The sequence below is a fragment of the Anolis sagrei genome, chromosome 1 (assembly GCF_037176765.1).
Source record: "Anolis sagrei isolate rAnoSag1 chromosome 1, rAnoSag1.mat, whole genome shotgun sequence".
Lineage (NCBI taxonomy): Eukaryota > Metazoa > Chordata > Lepidosauria > Squamata > Dactyloidae > Anolis > Anolis sagrei.
In genome coordinates this window covers 107,766,419-107,787,743 of record NC_090021.1, presented here as the reverse complement: position 1 = coordinate 107,787,743, position 21,325 = coordinate 107,766,419, and the positions used below count along the sequence as shown (strand labels likewise).

Sequence of the window (21,325 nt, the reverse complement as noted above, 5' to 3'; positions counted from 1 at the left end):
AGTACCTCTGTCTTGTCTGGATTCAATTTCAATTTGTTCGCCCCCATCCAGACCGTCACAGCGGCCAAGCACCGGTTCAGGACCTCGACAGCCTCCTTAGTAGCGGGTGGGAAGGAGTGACAGAGCTGGACATCATCTGCGTACAGATGACACCACACCCCGAAACTCCGGATGATCTCGCCCAGCGGCTTCATGTAGATGTTAAACAACATGGGGGACAGTATTGAACCCTGAGGAACCCCACAAAACAAAGGTTGTGGGGTAGAACAGGAGTCCCCCAGTGACACCTTCTGAGACCGACCCTCGAGGAATGACCGGAGCCACTGCAGAGCAGTACCTCCGAGACCCATCCCCGCGAGGCGTCCCAGAAGGATACCGTGGTCGACGGTATCGAAGGCCGCTGAGAGGTCGAGTAGCACCAACAGGGACACACTCCCCCTGTCGAGCTCCCGACGGAGATCATCCACTAAGGCGACCAAGGCTGTCTCGGTACCGTGTCCCGGCCTAAAGCCAGACTGTGCCGGGTCTAGATAATCCGTGTCTACCAAGAATGCCTGGAGTTGTGAGGCCACCACACGTTCCATGACTTTGCCCAAAAAGGGAAGATTGGAAACAGGCCGATAGTTTACCAATTGAGTGGGGTCCAGTGATGGTTTCTTCAACAGCATACATGACCTATTTATTTCAATGGAAAATATTGTGAGGAAAACACTGCTGATGTATTCAGACCATGTATACCCCTCACTCCAGCATCTCTCTCTATGCTGTTGCTAACATCTCTCAGTTTTCTAATTTTCTTCATCAAATTGACTGGAGTGGATTTGCTGCAATTCCAGCACTTTACCCTAGTGCTCTCATTCATGGCTTTGTTATAGAGCTTTTTGACTACATCTGCCCAGGTCCTCTTTCCCCTCTTTGGAAAATAGGATTTTTTACCGGTTTCCAGTGCTCCAGTACTGCATTTTTTTTCTCCCTAAATTTGTAAAATTTATAATGAAATTCTGAAATTAGATTTCTTATTTTCTTAGTAGCCTATAATGCAATCCTATTAGATGATGGTAGCTGTTATGTACTTAAGAGGGGTTGTGTCCTCTAGTGTGACCTCTGTATCTACCTACTATGGCTGAATCCTCTTTCAGTTATAACATTATTTATTTTTCTCTGGTCAAGCGCAGTTTCTTTTGTGGAAGAACACTGAGGCAAATTGGGGTTTGAATCTTATATCACTCATTTTTCCTTGCACTAGATGTACTCTTCCTTGTTCTTTTTGCTCTAATTATAGTCAAAGAACCCACTTTCTTAAGCCTAAGATCATTATCACACCACATAGTTATTTTGTAATATCAATGGTTTAGTCCCGCATTAATCTCAGCCTAATCAAATGATACCAAGCTTCTCTCAGTGATGTTGTACTACACAGTCATTTGGAAAACAGGTTTTTTTTTCATGCTGAAAATGATCTACTAATGACTTCCTTCCCCTGTATGATTCAAGAGCTAGTTTAATTGCAGATTTCTCATTCTGCTTCACTAGCTGAATGATCGATTTGTGGGCACGGCGGGGTTATGAGCATAGTCACATTGTCCCTCTCTTGGGAGGAGGGTTCCCAAAGTAATCATCAACCCATTGCTTGAGTAAGAAGAGCAAGATGTTCCAAGAGAATAGCTGTACTTTCCATGCTCTGTGCTCTTATTTTATTTATTTACAGTATTTATATTCCGCCCTTCTCACCCCGCAGGGGACTCAGGGCAGATCACGGTGTACACATATATGGCAAACATTCAATGCCGATTTGACATACAACGTATACAGACATACACAGAGGCTATTTAACTTTTTCTGGCCGCCATCTGGGGCTTCTCTCACCGAAGGTGTCGCTTTCATCGTTCATCTGTGACACTGATGAAGTACTTCCACATTCCCCGCATGCTTTTGCTGGAGTGCTTTGCTGGAGTCTTTTTTTTATGGCCTCATAAATTAGTTAATTTAGCCTCCCCACACAAGGTGATACCTAATTTTCCTACTTGACAGATGCAACTGTCTTTCGGGTTGCAAAGGTCGACAACAGGCTACACAATTGGTTGGAAGCCCACTCCAACCCGGGCTGGCTTCGAACTCATGACCTTTTGGTCAGATTGATCTTAATGCAGCTGACACTCAGCCAGCTGCACCACAATCTTGAAACCATTTTCAGATGCATTCTATTTTAAAAACATAATAGTTTGTTGCTATAGTACAATAAAGGTATGCTCCTGATTTGTAAACCATTGAAAGTCAATATTTATTTATTTATTTATTATTTGAACTTATATGCCGCCACTCCCCTGGGGCTCGGAGCGGCTTACAAAAATGGCTAAAATCTAACAAAATTTAAAAGCAATTTAAAACAATTTAAAAAGAGCAATATCAAATATTAAAAGCCTGTCGAAACAGGTATGTCTTACATGCCCTGCGGAAAGCTGGTAAATCCCGCAAGGCATGGACTTCAAGTGGCAGAGTATTCCAGAGTGATGGTGCCACTGCTGTGAAGGCTCTGCGTCTGGTTGCTGTTAAACGCAAGGTCTTGACACTGGGAATTTCCAATAGATCTTGGTCCTCAGAATGGAGGGATCTCTGGGGTTGGTAGGGGGTGAGGCGGTCCCTCAGATACATCGGCCCCAGACCATGCAAGGCCTTAAAGGTGAGTACCATCACTTTGAATTGGTAACCAATGCAGCTGTAGTAAGATTGGTGTTATGTGGCATCTCATCGGAATTCCGCAAGAAGCCGAGCAGCTGCATTTTGTACCAACTTGAGCTTCCGGATCACTGACAGAGGAAGGCCAATGTAGAGGGCGTTACAGTAGTCCAGTCTTGAGATGACCGTGGCCTGGATCACCGTAGCTAGGTCGTCCCTGGACAGGTAGGGGGCCAGCCGTCTAGCCTGCTGCAGATGAAAAAAGGTGGTTCTGCTAACGGTGGAGACCTGGGCCTCCATCATCAGCAGAGGGTCCAAAAGGACTCCCAGACTCTTTACCAATGATGATGGGCGTAGCGCCTCGCCATCCAGGGTAGGCAGCTGGATATCCCCACTGCCCGGTCGACCCAGCCATAGGATCTCCGTCTTTGCTGGATTCACCCTCAACCTGCTGGCACGCAGCCATCCAGTAACGGCCTCGAGGAACTGATGGAAACAATCGGGTACAGAGTCTGGTTGGCCTTCCATCTTCAGCACAAGCTGAGTGTCATCAGCGTACTGGTAACACTGAAGCCCAAAACCTCGAACCAGCTGAGCAAGTGGTTGCATATAGATGTTAAACAACAGAGGGAAGAAAATGGCCCCCTGAGGAACCCCACAAGACAGAGAGGACCTCTCAGAGACCAGGCCTCCCCTCTCCACTCGCTGTCCACGGTTGTGAAGAAAGGAGGACAACCAGTTTAAAGCTGTCCCGCTGACTCCAGCAACAGCAAGGCAGTGGGTCAAAAGATTGTGGTCAACTGTGTCAAATGCTGCTGTGAGATCTAATAACACAAGCAGCGCTGACCCGCCCTGGTCAAGCTGGCATCGAAGGTGATCCGTGATGGAGACCAGCACAGTCTCTGTCCCGTGCCCCGCATGGAAGCCGGACTGGAAGGGATCTAGTCTGGCTGTGTCGTCTAGGAATTGCTGCAACTGCTCCGCTGCTGCCCTCTCAATCACCTTGCCCAGAAACAAGAGATTCGAAACTGGGCGGTAACTGGAGGGAACCGAAGGAGCTAAGTCTGGTTTCTTCAGCAGGGGAGAGACCACCACCTCTTTTAAACCCTCTGGAAAAACTCCTTGCTCAAGGGAGCTGTTTATGATCTTCAACAGAGAGTCACATAATCCCTCCAAGCAGAATTTCACCGACCAAGAGGGACACAGATCGAGGGAGCAAGTGGTTGGTCTAGCTGCAGCTATGAGCCTATCGACAGCCTCTGTGTCCAGCGGGATGAACCGGTCGAGGGTGGGCCCAGCAAGTGGCCACGGAGTCTCAAGTTCTCTCACCGTATCAATTGTGGCGGGGAGGTCCCGGCAAAGTAGCGAGATCTTGTCTGCAAAATAGCTCTGAAAAACCTCGGCTGAAGGGGCCTGATCACCACTTTTTGGGACAGTAGGAACTGTCGTTAGAGATCGAATTATTTTGAACAATTTTGCCGGGCGTGAGCTAGCAGACGCTATCAAAGAAGCATAATATACTCGCTTTGCCTCGGTGATAGCATGCTCATAGGACTCCCTAAATGCCTCATAAGCTGATCTCGATGCTCCATCACAGAGTTCTCGCCACACGCCCTCCAGCTGTCTCTTTTCCCGCTTCATCAGTCGAAGTTCCTCGGTGAACCAAGGAGACCGATTTTGGTGGGGTCTGAGAGGGCGTCTAGGGGCGATCTCGTCGAGTGAGTGTATTGGATAGCCTGATGTTCCATGTGTCCACCTGCACATTGATCGAATCGCTGGCAGTCTCCAGATCCCTCAGAGCATTCCGGAACCTACTGGGTTCCATAAGTCTCCTTGGGCGAGCCCAAATTGGCTCGGCGCCCTTGCAGCGTGGGTAGGCATGCTCCAACCGGACTCTCAGGGCGCAGTGATCCGACCATGAAACCTTTATTGTGGAGACTTGGGTCACTTGAATTCCTGCGCTGAAAATCAAATCTAGCGTGTGTCCCGCCCGATGCGTGGGCCCAGTACTACAAAGCGAAAGTCCTAGTGTCTCCATGGTAGACACTAGGTCCACAGCCGCTAATGAACAAGAGTCTGCATCAGCGTGGACATTGAAATCCCCCAAGACGATAAGTCTGGGGAACCTCAAGGACCATTCCGACACAGTCTCAAGCAGCTGGGATAGGCTGTCTGCTGGTGCGCTAGGCACACGGTACACCAGCAGAAAGGCGATACTCTCACAGGAATCCCACACCAGGCCATCACTTTCAGTGCCAGAGATGCTCAGCACAGGAACTGCCCTGAGAGAAAAACTTTCTCGGGCGAGCATAGCCACCCCACCCCCACCCTCCCAGTCCGCATCTGGTAAGTGATTGCATAACCTGGAGATGTTATTTCCTGGAGCAGGATCTCATCCCCCTTTTGGATCCAAGTTTCTCTAATACACACTAGGTCAGCTCCCTGATCATTAAGAAAATATTCAGATGCTTCACTGCATTGAGGTATTTTTCTAAGATTTCTTCATTGTTTTCCTGTTGTATCATAGAGACAAAGTACAGACATGTACTTTTTATTACTTTTAAAATAATGGTGTAATAACATTAATAGCATTATTATAACTTAATGTATGCAAGTGTTTCTTGAATAAAACAACTTGAAGCAACTGACTAGCATGATGGGTACTTTTGATTTTCACTGGGGAAAGATCTAAAAAATGGTGGGAATTGTGTGGTATATTTGTTTCCTCACAACCCAAGATCTGAGAAATGATGTGTGTGTTGTAATTATTTCATTCTGTAATATTACAACCTAATAAATATGGCTGAAGTCATGTTGAGCAGAACAACTTCTAACAATTGACTAGCATGATAAGCACTTTTGTTTTTCACAAAAGAAAGATATGAAAAATTGGGGTGGCATGTTTATCTTCCTGTGTCACCGCTCGTGATGAGAAATTGGGGCAGTAATGGATGAGCCATATTGTTGTTGTCTATAATAGCATTGTTACAGCTATTTTTTTAGTTGATGCAAAGCAATCATGAAACACAAGATGGGGAAAATAAGGTGGTGCTGACAGCATTCGTGCAGATGAAAAAACTATTACTGCATACACGTGGCAAGGGTGTGATATACGATGTCAGCAATCAGCTATCATCACAAGTGGAACTGAAGAGATTTTTTTTCACACAGTATATAACCTGTTATAACAGCATGGTACATATTATCAGCAGTGAGAACTTTAACCTTCCTGACACTTTTGCGTCAAGCTTTGGCTGAAATTGTGTAAGCATGACTGGTTGTTTTCAAAACTCATCAGATTTTTTTCTTAAGCCACCACTCTAGTTTCTTTGGAAGCCTCTTGTTTTTCTTGCTCACTTGAATTGTTTACTTGCGCCTTTAAGAGCTCAGTTTTAAGAAACCCTTTCCTGTCTTGAGTTCCATTATCCTCGAGTTTTCTATTTGTTGGATTACTCCTATTACGTCCATAACTTGTCAAAATTAAGTCTCCCTGAGCACTGGGTTGTGTGCTGATGTTTGAGTTTCCCTTTCCCTAGTATCATGAATCTCAAAATGTCATGATTATTTCAGCCCCGAGATCTGTACTGTTTTTATCTCATCAGGCACTTCTTCTCTGCTGCTGATGAGGGTGAAGTCTAGGAGAGCTGATTCCCATATTTCCTTTTGCACCTCATGGAAGATGAAACTGTCAGGAAGGCAAGACAGACAATTTGGCATTGAACAGATATCTGAGTAACAGAAATTTTGTTATGTCTTTCCTCTTTGAAAATTAGGCAATCTGATCCAAGAAGGCACCATTCATCTTCTTTCTGACTTGGCAGTCCACCATACTCCCACAATGACATACTATTTTTCCACTCTTATTTTATTCAGTTGCTCTCTACTGACTTCCCATGTTTGTATTATTGGATATCCTCAAATGTGTTTTCATCCTTTTCATATAATGCTACTCCTCGTTTCCTTCCTGTTTGGTCCATGCCTTTTGAATAAGTTATACTCTTCAATCTCCATATTTCAACCATGCTTTCTATCTCACTAGGCTTCAGTAGTGTGTCTATAAAATCATAATTCCTATGTTAAGATTCAAATTAATTTTTTTTCAAACACTGGGTAGTGGAATGTATAGATACCATGAATTATATGCATTAATGCTTCTCTTACTGTAGTTTTCTTTATATTATTTCTCACAAGTTTTCTTGGTATATTAGACATGTACTGCTGTCCCAGCTTCACTCATGTTACTGTCACCAGTACATGAATTCATGCTGCCGTCCAATATTTCATCATTCCTCATAGATATTTTAGTTTAAAGTCCACCTGATCAGGTTTACAGGACTCCTTCAAAACACATTCTTCCCAGTCCTCATGAGGTAGAAGTCATCTCCTATCAAACGTTCTTCACCACAGCAATACATATATGATCCAAGAATCCAAACATTTTCGAGTCATACCATGTAGCTATTCATGTTTTACATTCATAGAATCATAGAATCAAAGAGTTGGAAGAGACCTCATGGGCTATCCAGTCCAACCCCCTGCCAAGAAACAGAAATATTGCATTCAGATCACCCCTGACAGATGGCCATCCAGCCTCTGTTCATTCTTCTCTTCCTACTCCCCAGACAACAGATTTTGCCCCAAGACACTTCCCTTGGAGACTCATAATTAGACACAGTATGTCTGAAGTGTATCTAGCAGTACAATTTGTTTCCACGCAGACCAACAAAAGGAATAGTCATTAATTGTCTTAATGAGTCTTGCTAAGTGTTCCATTACATCCTAGACATTTTTGCCAGGGGAACACACATCTCATGTGAAGACTGCCCAAGCTGGTACCCTACAGGCCCTCTCCCTCTCAGCACGGAGTCAACAATTGCTACCACACATCTCTTCCTGAGTCAGTTGCAGGAATCTTTCCATCTAGAGAAGTGGTTCTAAATCTGTGGGTCCCCAGGTATTTTGGCCTACAACTCACAGAAATCACAGCCAGTTTACCAGCTGTTAGGATTTCTGGGAGTTGAAGGCCAAACCATCTGGGGACCCACAGGTTGAGAACTACTGATCTAGAGGCTTCTGTGACCTTCATTCTCTGTGGAATATCAGGCAACTGATATCTTTCTGATTATATGGAAACTTTTTCTGTAGGGAGTCTAGAGAAGTATGGAATTATATAGTTCTGAAGAAATAGAAAGCATTCTTGCTTCTGTGTGTGATGTTCAAATATGTGCCTGATTTTCTTCCTCTTATAAATGGTTCCTTAACTATTGTTATTCAAGGTGTTTGTTTATGTTCTCGCCAGAAATTCATCTTTTCTAACTTCTTTCTGGCAGAAATACTACTTGGAACATGCAGCATGTGTCGTTTTACACACTTTCACACAGAAAAAACCTGCATAGAATAAACCTGGCAGGTCACCTCAGCAGCTCCATTTGCCTAGTTGCTTGGTTGTCTGTACATGGTGAAAATAACCGTCCTAGTCTCCACTAAAAATATCTATGTAAAAATCCTATTTACTACTCCTGTTTCTTCACCTCCTTGAGAGTACAGGTCTGCTTACAGAGTATGCATGTACTAGGTCCATTCTCAACTTTTATTTCCGAACGTGGAAGCCCCTGCCAAAAGGATAACACGCCCGCAAACACAGCAGAAGTCCTTCTCCTATCCTTCAATACTCTCATGTAAAGTACCCTTTGTTGTTCTTGTCCACACACTCTAGACTGCAGTATTATTTATTATTTATTTATTTCAAATATTTGTAGCCCGTCCTTCTCTACTCCCGAAGGGGGATTCAGTGTGGCTCACAGCCGGCAACAATTCGATGCCCCCTATATACAACGGATAAAACAACAGTTACATAATAAGTAAAACATTAAAATTAAATTAAAAACCATTTAAAACAGGGCAAATTAAATTAGTTTGCATTAGTAGGAGTGCCTTGGGTGAAATAAGGTTCCCCAAATGACCTGCTAAGCACCAAGTTCGTATGTCTGAAAACCATGTTCAATACACTAAAAGAAAACAGGACTGGAACTTTGGCTCCTGCACAAGGTCACGCGGCTTACTCAGAATGTAAAATACATAGTGCAAGAGCTATTTTTTGCTTTCTTTAATTCAAAATTTTCTATTTATCATAATAGTTCATGAGATAAAAACATGGGAGAAAATATATGAAGAATAGAAAAAACTATATGTTAATGTTCCCTCTCCCTATCTGCTATTCATCCAGATTTTCTGGAAATAATATGGTCCAGAATATAGAGTAGACTAGTTTGTATTAATTACAGAACAGATGAAAAGTATGGAATCCTATGCTTACAATATTAATGATGGGCAACAATTCCCTTAAAATGTTAATAGGACATTAGTCTGGAATATCAGTATGCAAAGGGATAACTCCTTAGAGACTGAGAGAAGGAAATTGGTAATATAAGCTTTTGTAGACTGTCTACTTCCTCAAATGCAGTAATCAATTATATCATTAATTAGCCATTATAGTCATGAGCTGCAGAAATGAAATGAAACCCATGCTTGCAATCTCAATGACCCTCTGAAGCCAAAAATAACAAATTTGCAGGTTGGATTCCTCACGTACATTATAAAATACTCTCCAACTGGATGATGCTACATGAAAACACAATCCTTCTCAAACTGTCCTATCCTGGCAGTTGTACAACTCCTGAGTGAATGATATGTACTCCCAGACATATATGGCAGCACCAAAAGCCATAAACAATTTATGCAAAATGATGCTTAACTTATAATGGAAGAATGAAAACTAACTGAAAATCTAAATGTAACTTTATTTTCTCTAAAAATGTGACCAATCCCCATACAAGCAATATGAAAGTCAACTGAACTTTTTTTTTTTGCGGGTGGGGCAGGGGGGAGCGAGCTGTTAATTTTTGGACCTCAAAATTACCTTCTTAAAAAAACATATAGCTTGATTTGGGCATTTCAGCCAATTTTGGCATGGTCCTAGTTCTGGCATGTGGATGAAATGAGGTAAGAATTATGTCTCTATGCAGTTTTGAATTTCTAACCACTGCTATATCATAGCAAACCTGAACATGGTCTCTTCTCCACTGCCCTACTATAGAGTTATTTGAGGGAACACAGCTGAAGTTTATGCAGAACTCTGGCAGGCATAAAGGAAAATATCAGCAGGGAATTATCTTTTATATCAGCATTTCTTTGCAGATTTTTAGGAAATGAGTTTGTTTGTTGTAAAATAAGCGTGATTGGCATTATGTCTATTATGTTTAAAATTTTTGCATGCTTTGGTTATTTTTATTAGGCGACACAACAAAAATTTAAACTACCCCTTCCTTTGTCTTCATATAAGGCATATTGCTTTTAAGAAATCCATATCTTGACCAAAGTACTAGTGGTACATAGCTCCAAGAAGGCCAAGGGAGTTATGGGGGTAGTTATATGTTCAGATTACTCTGCTCACAACATAAACATTATTGGGTCATGTATCCAAGTCCAGTCCAAACTATACATGTAGAGGAAGAAGAGAAATCAACAAATGCCATCAAAATAAATTTAAAACTCATACATCAAGATAACAGCAATACACTTTGCTTTAGCCAGGACCACAGAGAAACAATAGAATACTTTAAACATTCTTTACAGGAAATTCATTCATTTACCTCTACAATTAATCCTTTGGAATCAACCATCCATATCTTCTTGATGGCGTCCTCTTTAGCTGTCCCTTCCTTTTCCATGGACATAACAATCAGATTGGCTATTCCGAGAGCTGCCTTAACAAGAGAAGGGGAAAAAACCCAATTACTCCATTAAACTAACCAACACAAGTCAATTATGTTGTTTATCTTGCTTCATTGACTGTACCCATTAGCCAAATTGGCAATTGGTATTTTACGAATATACAGGTTACTGACACTTCACAATACAATATTATAAATAACTGCAGCATAGAGTTGGAAGAGACAACATCCTTTGAAATATTTAAAAATGCTATCATAGCCATACTTAAACCCACCCCCACCTCCAAGCTAAACATACTCTGTATTGTCAAAGGCTTTCATGGCCGGAATCAACGGGCAGTAATTTTTTCGGGCAATATGGCCATGTTCCAGAAGCATTAGGAGAGAATGCTTCTGGAACATGGCCATACAGCCTAAAAAACTTACAACAACCCAGTAAATATACTCTACTCCCTAAGGTGCTCCTCATGCTTATTCCATGTGTTTCCCATTGGACCATCTGTTCCATTTTCCCCAGGAAGAGCACTGGTTTTCTTTTGAGAAAATACTTTTTTTTCCATGACAGGAGCAACTTGAAAAACTTCAAGTCACTTTTGGTGTGAGAGAATTGGCCGTCTGCAAGGACATTGCCTAGGGGATGCCCAGATGTTTTACCATTCTTTGGGAGGCTTCTCTCATGTCTCCAAATGAGAATCTGGAGCTGACAGACAGGAGCTCACTCCACTCCCCAGATTCGAACTGTCAATCTTTTGGCTAGCAGTCCTGCCAACACAAGGGTTTAACCCATTGCGCTGTCAGGGGCTCAATGTTGAGTAATATTGACTTTTCTCTTTTCCCTGTCAGAATTTTGCCATCTTATTTTCCTTGATTTTTCCTTTTGCTATGGACATGATCAAAAGCCCCCTTTTCTTGTTTTAACCCCTCCAATAAGCCTGAGCTCTGACATTCTCCCTACACATGTTGGCTATTTGTTTGGAGAATGCCCCCTCCCTTTTCCCCATTTTTTTGTACATATCCTTTTTAAATTTTAGCTCAGTTCAAAGTTCTCAAGACGTCCATCCTGGTTTCTTTAGATATCTCACAGTCTTCATCCTCACTTAATCTGTTTGGAATTGTGCCTTCAGTTTTTAAGAAACCCCTAAATATTGTTAACTCTCTATTCTGACTATGGGATCATGCTCAGTTTCCCCTTAAAATCTAGAGTGTCTGTCTAGCTATACTTGACTTCCCCTTTCCACTGTATAACACATTCTAGAAAAGAACATTGTCACACCACTTAAAGATCCCACAACTTCTACTCATTAATCAGGTGATCACTTTTTGCTTGGATCAGATAGCTGATCTCCTTGCTACCTATTCCATCTGGACCATGAAATTGTCTACTCGGCAAATAGGGAATTAGTTAGATCTGATACTCTTGGCTAAGTTTGGCTTCCAACAAAAAGCAAGAATTTGAAATGGATGGTGGACTGTATGAAAATCAAAATAAATTAGTTTATCTTACATAACAGAGGCTGAATATTTTGATATATTTACCATCCCTCACCACTTTGTGGCAATTAATGAAAGGGCATAACTAATCTTGATATGCTGGGTAATGCCTGTCCATTTCCATTATTTCAGTTCTCAGAAGGAAATCCATCCTTTCTCAAATCATCCCTTCCCAAATGATTCATGGATAGAAAGTCCCTATAAGGGATAGGGAATCTAATACAACAATTCAATCTAACACTTTTTATTTGTAAATATGCCACAATGAAAGCAGAATTGTAGTTTCAGGATAATGTTCACTTTTAACTAGACCATTTTTTGCTTCAAATTCTTCAATAGCCTCTGTAAATTAGAACCAGGCACACTATACTCTTATACTCTTTTAATTAGCAAAACAGCAAACACCTTTGTTAAAACAGAACCAACACTATCCACAAGTTTGCAACAGCCGATTTGTCTTGATAGTTCCCATCTGCATTATTGTTAAAAGTATTTTTAGTATCCTTGGGTTCCTTTACTATATTTATTTAAACCAGATCCATTTCTAGCACAAGTAACTAGAAATGCCCTGTGCAAAGCGTTATTTTTTGGAAGTTGTGGGTTTTTAAAACTTTGTGTAATATACCTAAAATGGAAATGTAACAACATGTAATTGCACATGATTGTGACAACATACACACATATTATTCCATATGTTTATAAGAAATCTTTCTGCAAATGTCTGCAAGTAAGGGAGTCAACATTCATTGTAACCAAGTTTAAATTCAACAGGAAACCAAGATTTACCACCTTTATCCTATGTATCTCACATGAGAATTTTCTATTACTACACCTTAGAAAATAGTGATTTTAGGGTAATTGCATTAGGTGTTTCCATTTGAGGTTCACACAAACTTCAATTTCTGAAAGAGCCATTGCCGTTGTGTCTTCCAGCACTTTGAAACATTTACAAATGCTGGTGTTAATATTTTCTATATGGTCTCATTTAGACTCCTCCGCACAAAGGTCTGCTGTTATTTTTACATGGCTAGATGCATTTTCGCCCCTGACACTTTCAAAATAGACAGGGAATGCTTCATGCACTGGTTCTTTTGCAGTGAACCTTTTTGAATTCCTCAAGGAAAGACCCCTAAGTAGACACAGCCAAATGGGCTGCTTAGAATGAGGCAGTAGTCATGGTTAATGGAAACACTTCTGCCAAATAGTCTTAAAGCCAAACTACACATTACGCAGGAGACCTGTGGGTGGCTCTTCCAACATTTTCCTTTTTAAAAAAATGAAATACAGCTAGCTGTGTAATATTTTTCCCCATCCTGAGCAAACAAGAAAATTTGAGGGGGTCATTTTGACTAGAAAAACAGGGAGAATTAAATACTTCTTCCACCACTCTAATAGAACTGGCAACCCCAGTGGCTAGATTTCATTAACATCAATAGCTTCCATCATGGATCTCTCACATAATGTATATGTTAACCTTAATAAGAGAGGTGAAATATACTATTAACAACTCTTTGCAATCATTTCATGCACATGGTATCATTAGAAGATCACTGTATGGCAGCCGACATTTCTATTTGAGTTTGGAAATATTGTCACAAAATCGATGTTGGCTAGAAGTTTATGGGAGTTGTTGTCCAAACTAAGTAATTTTGTAACCTCTATTAACCTGATTTGACAGAGACAGTACCAATCTTATTTTTTGAGCTTCTTTAATAATGCCTTGGTTTCTCCCTGCTTTCCTTCTCCACAAAATGACCTTTGGCCTATCAGTGGGCCATATCAAAATCCATAAATTTTGCCCCAAAACTCACCCTCAAGTTATACATGAGGTTGAGTTATTCATGAGTATTTATAGCAATTCCATTTTAATGTTGATCTTTTTAAATGCTATTAACATTGATCCATTTAAAAACTCTACTGTATTTCAATTTGCAAGGTGCTTTGAGTCTCAATTCTAGGAAGAAGGCAGAGTATTAATACTAACAACAATAACAACAACAATAATACTGAATATACCCATTAGTCCATTGTTGAGCTGGGTTTGTAGTTGGTACAGTGACACTGTCCACAGTGTGGTTTGCTCTGTTTTCACACTGTTTCTTATAGCCTCAGTTAAATCTGTTAGGATTTTATAACCTCTACAAACCACAAACAGTCATATATGAAATTTAAGTTTGAATAAACACCCAATAGTAAAAGGTACAGTTTAGCCTCAGTGTAACAAAATGTAGACTGTAGCCTCATGGTAATAGACATGCAGCCAAGCCAAGAACTTAAGATTTAATTTCAATCAAAACAACTTCCTTGCCACAACACACACACTCTCTGGTGCACAAAATGTTCCATTTCTCTTTAGCTTTGAGACGACTGCTTGCAGTCTCTTTGTGCCTCTGTCCTGTGAAAAGGATATCTCTGAGAGATAGGCTAGAATATTACTATGAGAGTTCTGACAGAATGCTGGAGTAGCCAAGAAGCATATTACTTGGCATATCTGTAACACTGCACCCAGGGCGCACAGTTTCCAAAACAGACACTTAAAATGTGAGCACTGGGCTCCAAAGAAGTCAAAAAAGTGAATACAATATTATAAACCTCAGCCAAAGCAGACATAAACATAAACTCCTACAGCGTCAGAAAAGCTCCTTATCTATTCACTGATAAGAATGGCATCTGTCTATACAGTACACACATAACAGTTGGGTTTGAAGAAAGTGTCATGTAGTTTTCAGCTTGCACGTAGCTTGTATTCACTGCAAAAACTCTCAGATGAGAATAGGGAGAGCAAGATGAAGTGCTTCTGAAAACCATGATATATATATATGCGTCCAAAAGACGACCAGCACCACTTGCCAAAAAACCCCAAACACCCAAATCAAACCTGCTTATAAAAAAAGGAAAGGTGTATTAATACACCTCTTAACTATGATCCTACTGCAAATGACAGAATCTGGCTTTCAGAATTCAGCAGGTCATATGTTGTGCAGGCCTCATCTATAGTGATAATATAATGTAGTTTCAAGCTGTATAATATGGTGGTGTAGAGGGGCCTGAGCCTCCACAGAAAAAATCCTCTGCATATAAATGTTAAGCATCAACAGAGTTTACTCGATCTACCTGTCACAGCTTTTCACAATGTCAATAAGGCACTGCATTATTATACTCTTTTTGATTCTGAAAGTATAGTGTGGTTAAATTATTAGTATGCTTGAATTGTTATGAAGGCGAAGCCTACAATATCCTGAGAAGAGAATATTGTATACAAAACAGTAAAAAACTAAACACAAAGACATATGCAGAAAAACACACGCCTGTAATTTTTTTCAAGTACACAATATTTTTGTGTAGGTTTTTTAAAGTAATAACAGCCTGTTTGCATTGTTAATCTTTAACAAAGCAATACATTGTGAAAGAGCCTATTTGGCTCAACAGATTATTTGTTCATTACTACATTTATAATGTAAAGGCAATACATATAAGATTCCGAGGCAGTTTCCCATCAAACAGAAAGGTTGCCTTTAATCTTCGTGAATCAATTTAGTGAATTTAGAACTCACTGGTTGAAATAGTTTCACTGATTACAGGCTTGTTTCTAATCAAAATTCGAAGTGTGACCTAAATAGGCCTATATGATTTAAGACAAATCTTCCGATATGAGCCTTTTTATTATTAGGCTTCTATTCATACACCTTGTTACTTGGACCCATTGTTAACTGGTCCCATCTGGGAGAAAGAAAGAAAAAAGGAACGAAGGGAGGGAGGGAGGGAGGGAGGGAGGAAAACAACTTGGATAGCTGAAGTACGTATTAAAGTGTTATACCTCTCCTGCTCCCTGGAAGAGTATTGTGTGATCTGACAGTTTGTTGTCAGTAATCCGGAGAGCAGCAAGGAGTCCTGCAAGGGCTACAGACGCTGTTCCTAAAACAAGCATATATAATGACATTTTATTAAAAGGTGAGAGTAACCTGTATCATCAATAGTCATGAGGATAAACCCTCCATTCCTTTGTGAACTTTCAAAAACAAAAACCTGTATTTGGTGGTTGTGTTCTCAAATTACATGTCATAAACTAATGTTTAAAAAATGAAAATACAATAAAGCTAACAGATGCATTATTACGTATCATCATCATTCCTACTACTACCACTGTCTGTCTGTCTGTCTATATTCACAGCCCTGTCCCAGCCATGGGACTCAACATAATTTACAAATGTTAGCTACAGATAAAAGTTCACAACATGAAAACATATAAAGGTTAAAATATAAATTCAACTATTCACAGAATTCAATTCCCTTATTTAAAAAGTAAAGAAAGAAAAAGAAATAAAAGCAATAGCCCCTTTTCTCATCAGTAGTCGGTTAGCAAAGCCCCATGGAAACCAAAAATTCTCTGCCTTCTATTGAGAAGGTACTGTGGAAATAATCAGTCTAGCCTTTCTAGGAAGAGAGTTAGGGAGGAGCAAATACTGAGAAGACCCTCTACTGTAGTGGTTCTCAACCTGGGGTCCCCAGATGTTTTTGGCCTTCAACTCCCAGAAATCCTAACAGCTGGTAAACTGGCTGGGATTTCTGGGAGTTGTAGGCCAAAAACATCTGGGGATCCATGGTTGAGAACCACTGATCTACTGTATTCCTACCATCGGTGCCAGTGAGGGTGAGAGAAAAGACAGAAGAACATTCCCAGAAGATCTCAAAAGAAGGGCAGGTTCATATGGGGATTGTAATAGATCTACCTTTTAGTCGGCTAGGCCGAAGCCTGCATGGCAGTGGCTGGCATCTTGGTAGTCAAGCAGAGCAGGAGGAGGAGTCAGGCTGACTCCTGATTGGGTGTAGCAATTGGGGGAGGAGTCAGCTTAGAGAGGGAAAATAAGCTGCCAGTTTTGACACAAAGGGGAGAAGGATCTTAGACTAGAGACAGAGAAGGTTGTGAATTTTGAGATAGGAAGTTACAGCAGGGAACTGACAGGAAAAGAAGAGCTTTTAGTGAGCCTCTAGGTTTGGGAATAAGGTGAAGACATTAGGCTAGAGTTTTACTACGTTGAGAGGACTAGTAAAAGAGAGCTGTGTCTTATTAAACTCAAGAGAAGTTTAAAGATACCTTATAGCCCAGTGAGTTGAGGCAGACTGGAGTCTGTGCTCTAAGAGAAACTGTGTCTAATAGGAGAACAGTTTGTTGAAGGGACTCACAGCTGTAAAAGCTATTCTGTCAGGGGAACTGTCTGTTCAAGCAACCAAGTTATTGCAATTGCATCAAGATTCTGTACCACTCATTTCCAACGAGTTGTTGTTAATATCAAGTTTAAATAAACTCTTTCTTAGTTTACTGTTAACTGGTGTATGCCTCAATCCATTCGTTTCCTTCAGAACTCATTCTCTCAACTCATTTTGAAGTCCAGTCAGCTAAGGAGGAAGACATAGAAGACCAAGGGCTCAAACCCCCTTTACCTAAATACCTTCACACCCTTTTGGTTCCTCAGGCCAGTGAATTCTGAGGTGGTGGCGGCTAATAATACCAAGAACATTCGGTCACTTGCATTTACAACATAGGGTCAGTCTTTAATTTCCCTATATCGAAGGGCGGATGTGGGATTGTTTGTCCACCCTGCCTCGATAAGCCTTTAATATTGTTATACTGGTGGCAGCGGTGGGATTGTTTGTCCACCCTGCCCAGACAGCCTTTTAATTTCATTATATTGGTGGCAGCGGTGGGATTGTTTGTCCACCCTGCCCAGACAGCCTTTTAATTTCTTTATAGGGATACATGGCCCTTCAGACAATTGAACCCAAGTGTTAGGACTTTGTTGGTCACAAACAAGCACTTTTGATTGTGTTTGGAAACATCTAGAGCTGCTATAACGACTAAAATAAGGGAATTATGTGCTACCTATAACTAACCCCAGTCAGTAGTGGTTAAAACATATGACTTCATTTTCTTAGTTTTCATAGCACACATGTTGAAATCAGAAGATGTTTCCTCGGGGCGCAGCACCTGTAAAAGTTCGCTTACATAGGCCACAGAATTGCTGTAATTACATTAAAGTGTAGATTTGCGTCTACTATGTAACAAAATATTATACAGGTGGCCACAATGGCAGAGAATCAGTAACCGAGGGCACATTAATTGGAAATGTATCTAGAATATCATCACATGCAAAAATAATTTCAGCATAGACAATCCTATCAGGCAACAGCAATTCCACTATGATGCATATTATAACATAGAACTGCTTTGATGAGAATTAAAGAGAATAGTAATATGTACCCTGAACCCTGGGTAAGAGAAAGACTTCTCTAAAACAAATGCCAGAAAAACTAGGCCCTTGTTTACAAAACCCCTACTTTGCAAACTAAAAGACAAGACAGGCAAAAGATGAGGCAAAGGAAACAGCAAATGCACAAGTTCTACCAAAAGGCAACATTCAACATGCAAGATTTGTATCCATGTTGATTGCATAATAAGAAAAATGAATACCTCTTTAAACCACTGTGATTCTCATAGGTCTCTTACTCACAGATGCCATCACTGAGCAAGAAAAAAACCCCTCCCCATACACACACATACCCCAATGTTTTCAAGGCAAATCAGATAATGATACCACAACCTGCCAGTAACATGCCATAAAGGCACAGGAAATTCCTTAATTGTTATTTTTAAAGCACAACATCTATGTATCGTCTATTTAGTTACACTTTCATCCACATAATCAAGTCAGCAATTTGCTCATCAGGATACTAAGTTTTTGCTGCACTTAGTGCAGAATTTTGCTCCTGGTAAAAATAGATACACTGCCCCCGGCCACAACATCACCACTGTAACCAACAATAGAGTGTGGATGTTTAAACAAAGAGGCTGACCAATGTCATGTGGTTCTTTTATTTTTATATGTACAAGGTGTTTCAAAAAGATGTACCAGTTTGAATTTGCTCTATCTTTGCAATCATGACCTGCTCATCAATGAAAGATTTACCACTTTAAAGGGTGGAGCATAGAGTTTCAAATGATGACTAAATACCTCTTCTTTCACGCAAATAGCACTTCTAGCCACACTCTTTCACAAAATAGCAGCCCCACAACATAAGCCCTTATGAGATATTTTCCATTAAATGGAATTATTTTTGTGCTGTTTGCATTTAATTCAGTTTTAATGTTTTTATATTTCTATATTTCTAATTGTATACTCTAATACTTTTATGTCAAGCCACTTTGAGAAGTGGGATATAAATAATAATAACAATGTATTGTGAAAGGCTTTCATGGCCGGAAACCCAATAATAATAATAATAATAATAATAATAATAATAATAATAATATATTTGTTTCTGGTTAGAATGGTTAGTAAAACTTGATAACTCATTAAACCATTCGAAACTCTGTGTGTAATTGCAACAATCTGCTTTGCAACTGGATCCTTCACTTTGAAACACGGTGTTTAATCAGAGATTTTCCTCTTTAGATAGTATAGTAAGTATATTTCATTACCTTGAATGTCATCATTGAATGTGCAATACAGGTTGCGATATTTATTTAGGAGTCGGAATGCATTCGTGTTAGCAAAATCCTCAAACTGTATGAGACAATTTCTGCCATACCTAGAGGTATAAAAAAACAATACAAACAATGCAATGGAGTTAAAGACAGTATTATAAAACTAGCAGGACACCTGTAAAATTTCTTAAAACTTTTCAGATAGTACTACAAAGTGATCTGCTAAGGGTTATGTACTAAATGAATTCATAGAAAAATAATTAGCTAAGAGAAAAGAGAATACAAAGCAACGTGACACCATTTGTTTTAAAAAAGTATATAAACTGTCAGATCGAAGCAGTGTTACACTGAAATGTGGCGAATAATTGGATGTTTCACCATAAAAACACTCAATTAAATGCCAGTATGAATAGTAAAGCCTAGTAGAAGCAGCTCACATGGATTCTAGAATTACTGTAGTTCTCTGAATATAACCATCTGCAAAACATAGAGGACAAGGCTAGAACTGTAAATTGTGTGATGGATGGGAAAGATGCCATAACACTGTAAAACCGATTTAATATATGATACACAGCAGATGACTTGGATGGCCCTTATCCAGCAAGAGCTATCCACACATGGAAACACTTTTGGGGGCATGAATTGCCTCCTCTTTTGCAGATATAGGAATCATCTGTGCAGATGCAAAAATCTTCAAATCTATTAGCCATGAAGCAAGGTGCCTGGTACAGCAAGCAATTGCACACCTTCGGCTGTATCACACAACTCACACTTCACTGACTCTCCAATAAAGAAGTGAAAACACACGCCAGGTGTCCTCTTTTCTAACCACGGGATAGATTTTATACATGATTTTGAATACAGCAACGAAGAAAAACTCAATCGGGCTGAGAAGTTACCAAGTTTCAGGCTGATAGTGAATATTGTTTTAAGCAAAAGTTGCTACCATACGAGATTACAAAGGTCAACAAACTGAGAAGCATTGGTAAATTTAACTGGATAAAGAAAACGTTCATCAGATAGTATAATCCCTTTGTACTTTAGGACACAAGAGAACTTCTACTTGAAGGGATTAAGGAGAAACTACTTTTATTCAAGACTGTCTTTTAAAGATTATTCCATTTGAAACTACTTAAATATGTCATAAATTATCTACAGTCTCTCTTGGACAATCTCCCTCAAAGGCCCTTGGTTCTTAGAAACCTCCCACAGTTACTGATCAGCAACAACACACTACAAAACAAAGAGACAGGAGCCAGATCTAGATGCCAAGTCTACATCACATCTAGTCAGGCATTATTATTACATGATCTTATAATGTCATCCATAACATTACAAGTTCATACAACTATTCCTCTTCCAATGTGATATATGCTTCTATCTATGTATATAATAAAAGTGAAAACTTGTATGTGGCGGATGTGTGGCGGTGCGACGGGAGGAGTATGTGCCAGCGTTTTGATTGGCCAGCCTGAAAGTTCCAACATTCGGATTGGCTGCCGCAGTGGTGCTATTTGCATATGGTCTCTGATTGGCCAGCTTCAAGAGGAGCCCCTGGTGGAGAAAAGAGTTCATGGAAGAAACAGGGACATGAGAAGGAAATTTGCATATGGTCTCTGATTGGCCAGCCTCAAACCCAACATTCCGAGATGACAAAGAGAGGAAAGGAAAGGCCGGGGGCTGGGTCAGAACACTCCCAATACAGACCGAAATAGGCACACAGAGCCCCCATCACCCACTCTACATCCTACTGCAGTTTGGAGGAGGATGAACCATGGATGATGGGACTTGCAGTACCACCACATTCTGAGACCGCTGCTAACCTTATCCAATGACTGATCAGGACCAAACTTCCCACATAGACCTCTCATGACCCACTTTACGTCCTGGTGTGGTTTGGCCGGGGATGGAGCATGGATTATGGGACTTGCAGTACCTTTGC

At 40.4% G+C, this 21,325-nt stretch overlaps 1 protein-coding gene across 2 annotated transcripts in view; it reads right to left on the bottom strand.

Moving 5' to 3' along the window:
* Positions 1-21,325, bottom strand: part of ME1 (malic enzyme 1) — a 140,945-nt gene that overhangs the window by 22,810 nt on the left and 96,810 nt on the right. For both annotated transcript variants that reach the window (XM_060752974.2, XM_060752975.2), the window contains exons 7-9: positions 19,378-19,487; positions 15,718-15,815; positions 10,329-10,442 (exon numbers count right to left, since the gene is read on the bottom strand). In XM_060752974.2, coding sequence (XP_060608957.2) covers positions 10,329-10,442; positions 15,718-15,815; positions 19,378-19,487 — 322 coding nt within the window. The remainder of the gene's footprint in view (positions 1-10,328; positions 10,443-15,717; positions 15,816-19,377; positions 19,488-21,325) is intronic.